This window comes from Venturia canescens, chromosome 2 (genome assembly GCF_019457755.1).
Source record: "Venturia canescens isolate UGA chromosome 2, ASM1945775v1, whole genome shotgun sequence".
Taxonomy (NCBI): domain Eukaryota; kingdom Metazoa; phylum Arthropoda; class Insecta; order Hymenoptera; family Ichneumonidae; genus Venturia; species Venturia canescens.
Genome location: NC_057422.1, coordinates 17,964,766 through 17,978,060, shown reverse-complemented (window position 1 = coordinate 17,978,060; position 13,295 = coordinate 17,964,766). Strand labels below are relative to the sequence as shown.

Below are 13,295 nucleotides of genomic sequence, written 5' to 3'. Positions count from 1 at the left end.
TAGATTTTCTTAAAATACTTTTATTAACATTTGTCAGGCATATAACACATTGTCGTACGTTTTTTAATTCGTGACTTTTATCGATCGTTATATATTATATAGATTTTTTTTTTTCGTTATATCGCTACGTGTCACTCACTCACACAGATATTCTTTCAGAAATTGTTACATTCGCAGAGACTGTTACACAAAAATCATTCGCACACATCAGGCTGCTTCAGTCACGATGTTTGTTTACCCAAACTCGATAAATCAAAAAGTAAAGAAATGAATTTGAAGAAAAAAGAAACATCAAGTGTGCCTACTTTCTTGAGCATGCCTTTTCGAAAACCGAACTATTTCACCCGAACAAAACACATTTCACGAAGCTTCCAATTCATTTTTTCTTCCTTCATTGACTCCAACATAATCAGTGCGTACTGCTTCTTGAGGAATCTTACACGACGATAACATAGACACCGATTTAAGGATAAGCTACGATTTTTATTTTCGACTCTCACTACTTTATTTGGGACTCGTTATATTCATTTTTGTTGTAATGAGAGTCCATGGGAAGACTGATTATACGTGTCAGGGCTGTACCAGGTGTTATGGCCAATGAGAAGTGACACATTCCACCCCAGAGGAACGATATTTCTACTTATTTCGTAAAGTATTGAGTGATGAATTTTTTCCTCAACAGAAATGGCGTAGTCCAATTACTTTTCAAATCGACTGAGCACCTCAATTTTCCTGATACCCCGCTACAAAATTTCACTTCCCATCGGCCATATTTATTTGTGAAAAACCTGCCCACCAGGTTTGCATGCTACAGGAGTCTTCCGAATCGTGGCTAAGAATGGAGGTACATCACTACAGCTTAATTCTTTATTTCAGAGTTTTTTGCCAGATAAATAATCGAAAAAAATGGTGTCTCTCCTACAAAAGTCTTTTTTATTACGTTAATGATTGTTCTCCACTGATGCACAGATATGGCAAATGCGTTATTTGCTCGAGATATACTCGTAACGTGTGCGCGCACGGCTCTGACTTCAACATTGATTCGAGCCTTTAATTGTCTTCGCAGAGATTTTTTCATCATCCTTTTTTTTAATCTTACTTTTCATTCTTCATATTCGAAAACATTCGCTCGAGGTACCTTCCTCCATGCACACTTTATGCGTTATTTAAAGCTCACCTTATTACTCTAACTACGATTATTCGTATATCATTATTTACAATCGAATTCCTCTATGTCAGCGGGTACATACAGCACATGCTATGATACACACTTCGATTATATGCGCTTACATTAGTCAACACTGCGTATTCGAGTAAACTTATTTTTCTTTTTTATTTATGTACAAAATGATTGCTACTGCACGCAACTCGAGACACGTCTGATTCGAAATGATTTATTGCAATAATTGATCATCGAGACGTGCCATTTCTTTGCTGCTGATTTTTTTTTTTCACAATAATAATTATTTTTTTGTTTTTATTTTATGTTCTTTGTATATATCTTTTTCAATATTTATTTGGTCATTTTATGATAGGCGTCAGTGTATCACGTGACTGAATATGGGATCGATTACTTCGTTACAAACACTATTTTCCTTTTCTTTAATCATTTTTTGTTTATTCGTGGCTGATTCGATTGATTCGAGTACTCGTGGACTGAGGCTGTTCAGCTCTTTTGTTTTTTTTTGTTCATTCATTCTCATTGGCGTATTCGGTATTAACTGAAAATCCAAATTGGTGTGGTACCGAATTAAAAAAAAAAACTTTTTAGGGGTGAAGCATCCGGGAGAATCGAGTTTTGAAAAAAAAATTCACCCACCTTGAAATATCTCTTTAAGAAAAAATGAGCGAGGACTAATTTATTGCCGTTATTCGACATCGATTGTAAAAACTTTGTCACGTTCGAATGAATACTTCTCACTAACACTTTCTCAGTTTTAGGTTTTTTTTTTTTTAATTTCACAATGGCAATATCGTACTTTCACAATACTTAAATACAAGCCTCCAGATGTACGTTGGTCATTTCGCTGGTTCTTAACTGATTGTTTACGTGAAGCTCGGACGAAGCGTTGCTGTGAACGAGATCTTGTTTTCTGTTGACCTGACGTAGATCCCGGACAGGTGCAATCGCGGCGCAACAACTCTCAAGGGTCTTGCGAAAAGCTGCGCGAAATTCGCGATTGAAGTAGGCGTAAATGAGTGGATTCAGAGCACTGTTGAAGTAGCCAACCCAGAATACAGCTGCGACTACGATATTTCCACTCTGGCACGTGTCACACAGCGCCGTGATTAAGTACCTACGAACAACAACGTCAAATAGATAAATAATTTAGAAAAAAAAGGATTTTCAACTAATTTTATATCGTTCGTCCTTCGCATGGCTTATTTTCAAGATTAGTTTCAAGACAGACCGCAAATGCGCTCTTTCTTGCCTTAATATGACATTTGCACAGAATTTTAAATTAAAATTCTGGTCAACCCTTTCAATATTGGATCCGTCATAAGGCGGGTTGTCAAAAAATAATGGCAAAAGATTGGTTTCTGATTATGCAGAAAAAAAATGGCAAAAATATTTCTGGGTTTCCAACATGACGGATGAGGATTTTGTCTTAAAAAATAGCAAATAAAATTGCAGACATGAAAATTTGTTTTACTGTTATTACTAACTGAATAACGAATCTCGAAGTTTCGTATTTATTCGTTTATGACTTTCGATATGGATTCGTGAGTTTCTAACCGAGATTTGGCACCTTGTTTTGTCTTCAAATATTTTTTGTGCCCCATCAATTGATCGTTACTTTTTTCGAATTTTCGATATTTCTAAGATCCGAAAAGTCGTGTCAGTACCTTTATTCGTTGTCAAGAAAATAAATTTTGATAACAGTCGTCTTCAAAAATTAGAGTGGTTTTAAAAAAAGTTTTTTTTTCAAATATTTTGTAGGAAGCACTACTTTTGTGAGTGCGAATATCTTTCCCGTCTCGAAACATTTCTTTGTGATATTTTTGTCCACGAGACATGTCAACCTCACTCTGAAACCATCTACCAGAGAAGAGGATAAAACGCCCAAACCGAAGTCTGAATTAATAGAATTTCATAGAGTTGGTACTTTCTCGCGAAACTCTGTTTGAGTGAGCCCATAAAAAATAATCAAAAATTATCTCGCGATGGAAAAATGTTGAGAACAATATCCAATCTAATTTCGTTCCCTCTTTTTATTAGGCTTCGCGAAGCAGGGAACCAGACATACGTCCCGATAGTTTTCATCCCTTCCGTTAAAAAAATTGAATAAACGCTTGATGGGCTGGCTGGTATTTTGACACGGTTATCATCATTACTCTTTTTTCTGTTGGGCTGTCTTTATCGTAAAGTGAAAATACAATGGGCTATGACACATAACTGTTGATGCTACTGCCAGTTTCACGGTTCCCTGTGCCAGAGGAGAAAAGACCTGTGAATGGCAAAGGCTAGAGGGAAAGTGGGTCAGCGAGCTACTCGAACGATTCAATTTTTTTCATCCCCATCTCTCATTTCAACCCTCCGTGCTTTTTCACCCCCGCCCATCAACCTTACGACACCTTGCCCAATGATCCAACCTGTATAGCGTCCTCTCATGACGGAAACTAGCAAGAAAAAGGAAAGGAGCGAGGGGAAAGATCTTTCACACACTTCGTACGGTCTCTCGAATTCCATTGAAAAAGCCTACTCCCCCTCCCCCCCCCCCCTCCCTCCCTTTTTTAGTGCTACGTTCGATATCCATAATAAAAGAGTCCCGGTGAAATAAAGCCCTCGTTCCATCCTATAGATGCTCTCTCATGCACTCCACTATTTTTTTTACTTTTTTTTTTTTCGTTATTACACTCGGTATCTCTCTATTCTTCCTCATCTTCTGCCATCTTGACTTTATTTTCGTCACACGCAAGGGGCTTCGTATCACGAAGGACGCAGCGCGAAATACTCTTCGGATAAAACAAAATGGCGAACTTTCTTCTTTGTTCTCCGCTTACGAGCACTGCCGCTCGTCACCGGAGCTGTCTTTTTTTTTATTTTTATCTTCTTGAGACGCCACTAGAATACTCCTTGGGCACAATGTCGTCCGCAGTTTTTGTTTCCAAAGATCTTCGTCCAGAGATACCATTTTGAGGTGTGATGTTAAAATTGTTGTATTTAAAAACGTCCAAACGAGATGAAAGTCATTCCCGTATGATGCTATCGATGGGAGGGTTTTAAACGATTAATGATGATTTAATTGAAATTTTTTGGGGCTTCACCAAATTTGGCTTCTTCCTGATTTTGGAGATTTCACTTTTTGAAGAATCCTGTATGTCTCCGCCCCTTTATCTTTGCCTCGTGATCTCTTGGCGGAATATTCCTCGCCTCAGGACTATTCTTGAGTGTAGCACTCTCGTCGTTCTCAAGTCGGTTGGATACAATTCAAGTTTCGTTATGGGGCCGAAACACGTGCTGATAGCAGCTGCGGGCAACTAAACAGCCTGAAACTATTGTGTTTACCGCAGTCCATCGAGTTACTAATGCACTATCCCTCGGCATATACCGAAATAGTCCATCTTCGTTTCTGTATTTTCTCAACGTTCCACTGAAGTTCCAGTTTTTTGAAGTGAATTAATGTTGACCTCACGCCAAAAGATTGCATTAAATTGTGCACGAAAAATTTGATAATTTTTCGTGCACAATAATGACAAAATTTCATAATGATTTATCGTGCACGATAAATAATGAAAAAAAATTGCTGATTCAACAAAATTCTTTTCTCGATCAATAAATCGTAGTGGATAAATGAATTTTGTTGATTCAACAAAATTGTATTTAGATCCAACGATGATTCCTTCGTAGTGATAAATATTTATTGCAGCCAACAAATCAAGTGTCGAAATCAATTAAATTTTAGTTTGAATTAACGAATCTCATTACGTTGGCCACGAATCCGAGTGAGTTTTTGTCGTTGGTATGACTGTTCGGTCCAACAGTATAGAATCATGCATAGCAGTAGGAGTAAAATAATTCAATTTGAACATTCATTGAAGAGAAATGGAGAGAGAGAGAGAGAGAGAGGAAAGGGCCACCACAAGAATGTGGAAGGTCAAGGGTTCTGTGTCGAAGATGCGGAATTATGTCAAGGGGATGAAGCGGAGAAGTTGATGATGAAAGACAGGCCGTAGGGTGAAGGTATTGGTTCGCGTGGTTGGAATCGAGGAAAATAACGGGATTGAGAAAGCACTGGAAAGGTGGAAGGAGAAAGAGGGCGGAGAATGAGGCCGGAAGAGGTTGACGGAGCGAGGCAAAAGTAAGGAAGAAAAAAGTTTACAAAAGCCCGGCGTATATACATTTCTCGATTTTATTTGCTTTTTTTTCTTTGCCTTAGCGTATCGTCGCTTCCAATACTCTCATTTTCCGGCGAAACGACGTACGGAAAGGAAAACGGAAATGAGGAAAGAAAAAAATAAATACGGGGCGGGAGGACGTGAAGATGAGAAAAAAGAGAGATCAACAAAGATCAAAGTTCACTGATACTCCGTTTTGTCGAGGGACCAAACGTTCAGTTACGTTATTTCAATAATCATGAATATCCCTTAATAATATGGACGTGAGAAGTTGCCAAGGGTGAAATAGTCGATCAAGAGAGCAGCGAGAAAGCTGGAACGAGATTCTCCAACAAAGTGCTGAGATTGGTCGGATTCGAGTGGATGCTACGAGCGTTGCATCAACCTTGGAAATACTTAGAAAGTTTTACAACTGATTGTGTACTGTCGAGCTTTGTACTTTTCTCGCTTCTCGCTTCAAGAAGATTTCGAGTGGCTTATTTGTGTTTTTTTTGCACCCTTTCCATCCTCCTACTATCTAATTATTTGTTCGGCAAAGCAAATGAAAAGGGAAGCGGAATTAATCGAATTGTTTTCAAGACACAGGACACTGCTCGTTAATCAATGGATTTCATTTTCTTTCGCAGTTATCAGTCACGTTTTAGCTCGCCCATGTCGAAATCGATCATCCCTTTAATAAGCTTGTAATTAATTTTTTGCCACGATCATTTTGAGCTACCATTTTGTTCTCGTTTGTACCGAGTTGCTAGCCAATCACGTTTAATCCCAGGGGAGAACATGCTTTCCGAGCATCAAAGAGCTTACTTTGACCTGTTTTTTTGAACTTTTGTTTAAAAAAGAAGGACTCAGGGCAGGTGGAACTGAAAGTTTGCAGATATTGCTGTTGCCGAGTACAGCCACACTCGAAAGCCTAAATAAAGTCGGTTCCACAATCTTATTGGCAACCGGAGGTTTGAACGCTTTAGCCAGTGTTCCTGCTGGTTCCACCGGGTGAATCAGTTTCCCCTTGGTGTGCACACTGTACACAGTAGCATATCGTGCGACATGCGCGCCTTATTTCATTTCCTGCTATCGACGCAAGGATTCACCGTCGCGAAATGCGGCCAGGCTCGTGACCTGAGAATCGTCGAGGCTTTTTTGCCCGGGTTGGCTTTATACAGAGAAACGAAGAGAAAGAGAGAGGAAATCCCAAGAGAATTCTATACCCCTTAAAGCCTGACGACTCTGAAATACGATATTCTAGAATGGCAGATCGATTATAGCATTCAGCTCGATGCCAAAGTATTGTCCAATTGAATAGAGCTGAGAAATCTAAGCTAAAACGGATTCGCTGCTCATCGTTGTGTCATAGATTGTTTTAAATGTTTTTCTAACTTTGTTCCACGATTTTTATGGGGATGCGTTTTTATAATTTTTGTATTGAACCTAAAAATCCCTCAAGTACATTTCTCTTCCATCAACCATTGAATTCTAAAACACAATCTTAGTGGCAGCGATGCAACTTTCTCTGACTTCGTCAATATCACGTGTCCCGATTCCAAGTGTGTGAGCTTCAGAGTTGACGTGAAAATCTTCATAGATCACAAGAGCTCCAAAAACCACCGGTTTGTGGCCGCAGACTGCTCGAATGAATAGTTCACCATTAGGCACATATCAACAGGCTGTGGAAAGAACCTTTTAATCCACATTGCTACAGGCATTGCATCAAGTGAGCAGGCCCATTTCCCTTTCAATTATGACTCAATTCATGTATCCTGGATGGAATTCTTTGGATGAGCGAATCAAGCCACTGGACACGATTACATAATGAAATTTTCAAGTAAAAAGTCATTTGTGGTTTTCTAATTATTCTTGAAATAATTTCCCCGATGCTCATTAACGAGTTATCGATCAATTAGTAATCAGTATAATCAGTCAATCGAAAGTATAGAGAGAAAAAAGTTAGCGAAACTTTTCCTCCTCTCGAACGAGGCGTTAGGTAACCACTAATTAATGGACACCTCACGGATGACACGTCGACAAGAAAGTTACCAAAAGCTCTTCACTTCGGAGTTTTACGATCGGGAAAACTTGAGACGAGGATTCCGTTATGGAACCCCATTTTGCGACAGATCTACGAACAAAACGTGGATCGTGTCATAACTGAAGTTGGCTGTAACTGAATAATTGCGAGGCTCGTTCGGAAACAGCGAAGCTTGGATGGACTCCAACGGACCAGGACGTCTCACTAATTTCGACCTTACTCGATACTAGACTACCCCATTATGTGTTGTTGGTGTATACATATTAAAGCACAGGGCAACCCACGTAACGGTGTTTGCACAATGTCCAACCAGGAGGGTTAACATATTTCGAGTTTGCACTTGGCAAACATGCCTCCTTCTCCAGCCCTTTCTAAGGGATCTCCTACAAACTACCCCCTTTGGTACGCTCTCGACATTGGCCTCGTCTTTGCCACTATTCCTTCTCACACGAGTCTCAAACTCCGATACTACTCTTGATATGAAACTACTTAAGAAGTTGACAAATGTAGCTTCTGGTATGTCTTCGACGTTTCCAAGTGTATCCTTTGTCCACCTTTTGTCAGGGAGAAATTAACGGACCTAAATCTGGTAATAACTCGTGACGTGCGATCATCTTGAAGAGTGGTCATTTTGAATATGGGATCTGGCATATTTGTGTGTGTGTGTTTTTTTTAATGATCGAAAACTCGAAATGAGCATGGATTTTTTTATTTAAAGGATGGCTTATTTTATCATGAGCTTTGGTGGTGGCTCGAGGTCGAGTATTGGCAAAATGTCAGCGCATACCTCACCAAACTCTTATTATACGTTTTTGTTGGTGTATTTTTTGATAGAAGATCAAATACATTGCTCCACAATGAACTTTATGTTGACATTGACGGGAAAAAAGTGTGGCACAATCTCTGGCAACATATGGCTTGGAAAGGTTTTTCACACGCTTCCAACAAAAACAGTTATATTGCCACGAAACTTGGAAACTCGCAGCAATTCGGAATTTATCGTCCAGACTCTCTGAACTGACACTGAAATTCTTTTAAAGATTATATAACGCTTTCTCGTTTCGAGCCCAAGTATTTTACACGATCCCATATACCATCGCAGACCATGCATCAATCGGTTTGAGATAAAATCCGAGAAATATCTTTGATCATAGCCGATTTTGGCAAACATTTAATAAATCGTTCGAATATCGAAATCATTATGAATACCAAACGTAAATAAAACGATTTAAAAAATACCAGACGAAGCCATTTTCATTTCAACTTTATTCAAGATAGTTCATGCATGAAACGATTTTCTTAAGAAAGTCTTGAAATTTACACAGAGTTTAAGTGGGTAGTCGACTGACACGCATATCAAATTTTATAGGACTCGTCTTATTGGTTATTGAGATAAACGTGTTTAAATATCAAGAAAACTACACAGGGTTATAAGGATTGTGGGTAAAAAATCGTTTATCTTTACATATAACGAATAAACGCTTCTTACGAAGTTTATGAAAAAGTACACGATAACAATGAAGTATATAACGAAGGTTTAGGAAAAAATTCAAAACGATTGTCTTACTAGAAATAAAAATATATTTTGTTAAAGATTGAACGAAATTGGTCATTTTTGAGCACTCGCATAAGTTCACATTGGGTTATTTCGGAATTTTGTTTCTTCTTGGCTCGGGCCGTTCTTGTCATAGTCTTTTGTCTTTTTATTAATACTTGATACTCGATCCATTTCCCTTTGTGTTTTCTCTTTGCACTCTAATGCAATTTTTTACTTAAAAAACTACAGTATTTCAGCCAGAAACGAATGAAATTTCGGGTTCGGTCAGTGACGGATCCCGCGGATTAATTAATGTCTTGCAATTTCATTCGCCGAAAAATAAGTTGAAAAAATTTAATTACAATTTCGAATTAACAACTCTGATATTAATTTAATGTGATTATATTTTGAATTAGAAAGTAAAAATCAATCCAATTTAGATACCCATAAAATACGATCCTTCAGGCATGATCTACCTTAAGAAATTATATTTCAGCGTGCATTTCGTAATTACATTAAATAGCTCATTCAAAGCTCTGAGCTCTGACTTTGCCCTGAAATTTGAAATTATATTCGGTAATAGAAACTGATACAATTTGGAGTGTATTTCAATGAGGAAGTTTAATCAGAATTTCCAAATGTAATATAACTTCTAGTTGAATTATTTCATTGAATATGCTGCTTTACCTAGAAATAATATGTAAAATTGTAATTGAAAAATGGCCTTCGAAAATGATACTTTTTTCTATTTAATAGAAAAAAATATGTGCGAAAATATAGCTCAATATATTTGGAATAATTTTTAATCAAGTACAAATGTTTCTAAAATTCAAACACTCCAATAATCCCGGATGCTTAATCGAACGAGTATCGAACGAACGAATTGGAAGTGATAAATATAAAATCTCTTGGAGATCTCTCTTGGAGATTAAATCATACTCGGAAAATTAAACGAAAGTGATTCATCGTTTTGGTAGCTATAATAATAATTACCAGAGGAAGAAAGGAAGCCAACAAGCAAGAAATGCTGACATTATAATGCCGAGGGTTCTGGCTGCTTTCCGTTCTCTTTTCATCTTACTGCTGCTGGTTATCGGTGGGTCTTCCGGTAGTGGATCCGGCGGAGATTGATCAATTGTGGGCAGAGACGTCAGACCTGCTGAAATGCCGTTTATTTGAAGATGTTTGTTCAGTAGGGCAGCGGCAACTTTGCTCCTGGAACATGATTCAAAGAAAATACTCATAAATCATCCATCGAGTGTTAATAATTAAGACTGATTGTGATTGAAGAACTGCCCTTTCCATTATTCCCTTTCTCATTGAATCATAATCGAAGCGAACTATTGTAATCGAAATAATAGAAATCATTTCAAAGCTTTATTCAAAGGTGAGTTTTCTTCGTTGAATTCCAATACTTCAGGCTGCCATCCAGTCGCTTTGTCTTCCTTCCATCTTCTCCCTTAAAATACTTTTTACAAATTTTTTACTCGCGATCCGAACTTTATGAGAGTGATTGCAAAGTCTAACAAGCGACTCGCTCCAGAAAACTGTGTTGGGACAAACGGACTCGGTTTACCGGAATTTTCGGACTGCAAAACCGGGATGTTCAAGAATAAGCGGGGGAACGATGACTTTTAAGCGCTGGGGGTTCAGGCATACAAACAGGATTAGCGAAGCTGTGGGAGATCGTTGAGACGAAAAAAAAATATTGGAGATGACATTCAGAAGGAAATATTCGAGTGGCGTGACTCCAGCTTTTTTTATCACAATGGGAGTTGAGGAGTTGTCTTCATCGGTATTTCAGGAATTTATTGCTCGATATTACGGCCTCGAGAAATACGTAAAGGCGGCAGAAGCGTCGAACTTGGTTCTAGCATCATTTTTTCCAACGTTTTTTTCCATATAATCTCTCTCTATATCGTTGCAACAGGGCGATCGATCCCTTGGACTTTCGTACAACAGACTAAAATCTAATAATATCACGCGAACCTACGGTTAGCGCACGTTCCGCGAGGGCGTTCAATAAAGAATGAGGAATACCCGATCGTGTATTTGTGTGTGTGTGTGTGAAAATAGCGTGTAATGGCCTCTCGAGAATTGGTGGAAAGGGAGGCTTGCATGGAATGGGTCAGTCCCCTTTGTTTCTCGTCATGTACCAGGCTCGCGGGAACAGCGTTAATAACAATTACATTATTTTTTAATACACTCTTAACATACTTTTTGTTTTAGCCATTCTCATGCAATTATTATCCTCGCAGGCTGTCAAATCTTTTCAAATGGTTTACCAAACCGATGGGGGGATGTTGCTTTTATGGCAGAAGAATTCAGAGTTCAATTGTCACCCTTTTGTGGTAATGTTTCTACAGAACCCTCGAACTTTGCTACACAAACGTTGGGACTTCACTGAAAGCGTTGATTAAACAAACCTAAAATAATGTTTTGCCTTCTATGGAGAGCTCATTCGAAGGAACATACATATTCAGGAGATTGTATATTCAAATTGAAGCACCTTTGATCCAGGCTCTTATTATTTCCGAGGTCAACCACCAAAGTGCCTTGAATTTTCAAAGTCACCAGGGCACTGGTGGCTTTCGACGATGATGAAAATGTTTGTTTTTTGATCTCAAGAATTCTGTGTGAGCTGTCAAAGTCCTCGTACTGACTTTCGTTATTTATTTTGCTAATACGATTTTCGAGGCAGCTGATCTCATCCCATCGGATTGAAATGTTGAACTTTTTAAAAATCCTACCTCCATTGACGTTGGATAAAAAATCATTGTGAGGATTTTGAGAAACGATTGCCCTCTTGCCAAGAGCGTTTGAATCCGACTGGAGATAGCTCGGTACGTGTTTGCAAAAGAGATATTTATATGGGTACGAGAGAGGACAGGATCGCAAGACGTGTTGAGCCACATGTCATTTGGGGTACGGACAAGCCGACAAAGGCTTCAAAGACATACCAACTGAAATATCCCGTGTGAAGTGCGGACAGCCGAGAGATAATCGTCGGATCTGACTGAAGGATTTCCTCTCTGGGATGCTCCAAAGGATTTTTCATACCGTTTAGTCCCCGAGAATTTTCAATTTTTCATTCATCTCGAGTCCAATCTGCAACGAGCACAGAGCTAAGGGGACCCAAAAACGGTGTACAAACAAACTCAACAATTCCAGGGGGTTATTAGAGATGAAAGGGTATGAAAAATTGCGAGTTGGTGTGATCACTTGGATACTAGTAGAAAAACAAGGTGTTTAGTCAGACTTTGAATAAATTCTCAATTACCGATGGCCTTTACGGTAGATCATGTCCGTAGGATCGTATTTTATGGGTGTCTAAATTGAGTCGATTTTTACTTCCTGGTTAAAGATATTATCACTCTAAATGAATTTCCGAGTTATTACTCCGAAATTGTAAATAAATTTTTTAAACTTATTTTTTGGCGAATGAAATTACAAGCAATCCGGGATCCGTCACTGACCGAACCCAAAATTTCATTCGTTTTATTGTGTATTCTATAACAATAGAATACAATAAAATGATAAAAAGGCTATAACGGGAAGGGGCCAAGCCAAGAAGAAACAAAATGCCGAAATAAGCAAATGTGAGGTTATACGAGTGCTCATTAGCAATTTCGTTCAATCTTTAACGTAATATATCTTTATTACTAGTAAGACAATCGTTTCGAATTTTTTCCCAAAGCTTCGTTATATACTTCATTGTTATTGTGTACTTTTTCATAAACTTCGTAAGAAATGTTCATTCGTTATATGGAACGATTTTTTACGCATATTTCCCTGTGTGTTTTTCTTCATATCTAAACACGTTTATCTCAATAACCAATAAGACGATCCCCTTAAAATTTGATATCCGTGTCAGGCGACTACCCACTTAAACTCTGTGTAAATTTCAAGAATTTGTTAAGAAAATCGTTTCGTGCATGAACTACCTTAACGCATTTGTTTGAATGGTTTGATTTTTAATCATATGTATGGACGCAGACTCGTACGAAGCCGATGAAACTGCGGAAAACAAAGGGTGGAAATAGAACTTTCATCTTTATGAATAATTCATAGTGAGCGCGAGCATCCTTCAAATTTTATTAAGGGTTGTATCGATCAGAAATTCCGATTGGACATTTGAATAAATTACGAGAACGAAATATGAATATCAATCATCCTCGCGTTGACGTAGCTTATTCCACTAATTTTCTAGTGCGTATTGGAAGATGATAAAAATATGTCGAGATTCGTGTATTCCTGATTTTAATTATAACCCACTAATTGAATAGAAGGATCGTGCTTCGAATGTCGTTTTCCATCTATTGAGCGTTTGATAATTAATGTCGGTGTAGGTCAGTCGCACACTCAACGGGACTTGAGAGAGGCTAAAAACAGGGT

General features: G+C 38.2%; 1 protein-coding gene across 1 annotated transcript in view; it reads right to left on the bottom strand.

The window, feature by feature from the left end:
• Positions 1 to 13,295, bottom strand: part of LOC122406384 (octopamine receptor beta-1R-like) — a 46,436-nt gene continuing 33,141 nt past the window's right edge. Inside the window, exons 3-4 of the mRNA XM_043411794.1 lie at positions 9,894 to 10,115; positions 1 to 2,297 (exon numbers count right to left, since the gene is read on the bottom strand). Of these exons, the coding sequence (XP_043267729.1) occupies positions 1,991 to 2,297; positions 9,894 to 10,115 (529 nt within the window). The 3' untranslated portion in view covers positions 1 to 1,990. The remainder of the gene's footprint in view (positions 2,298 to 9,893; positions 10,116 to 13,295) is intronic.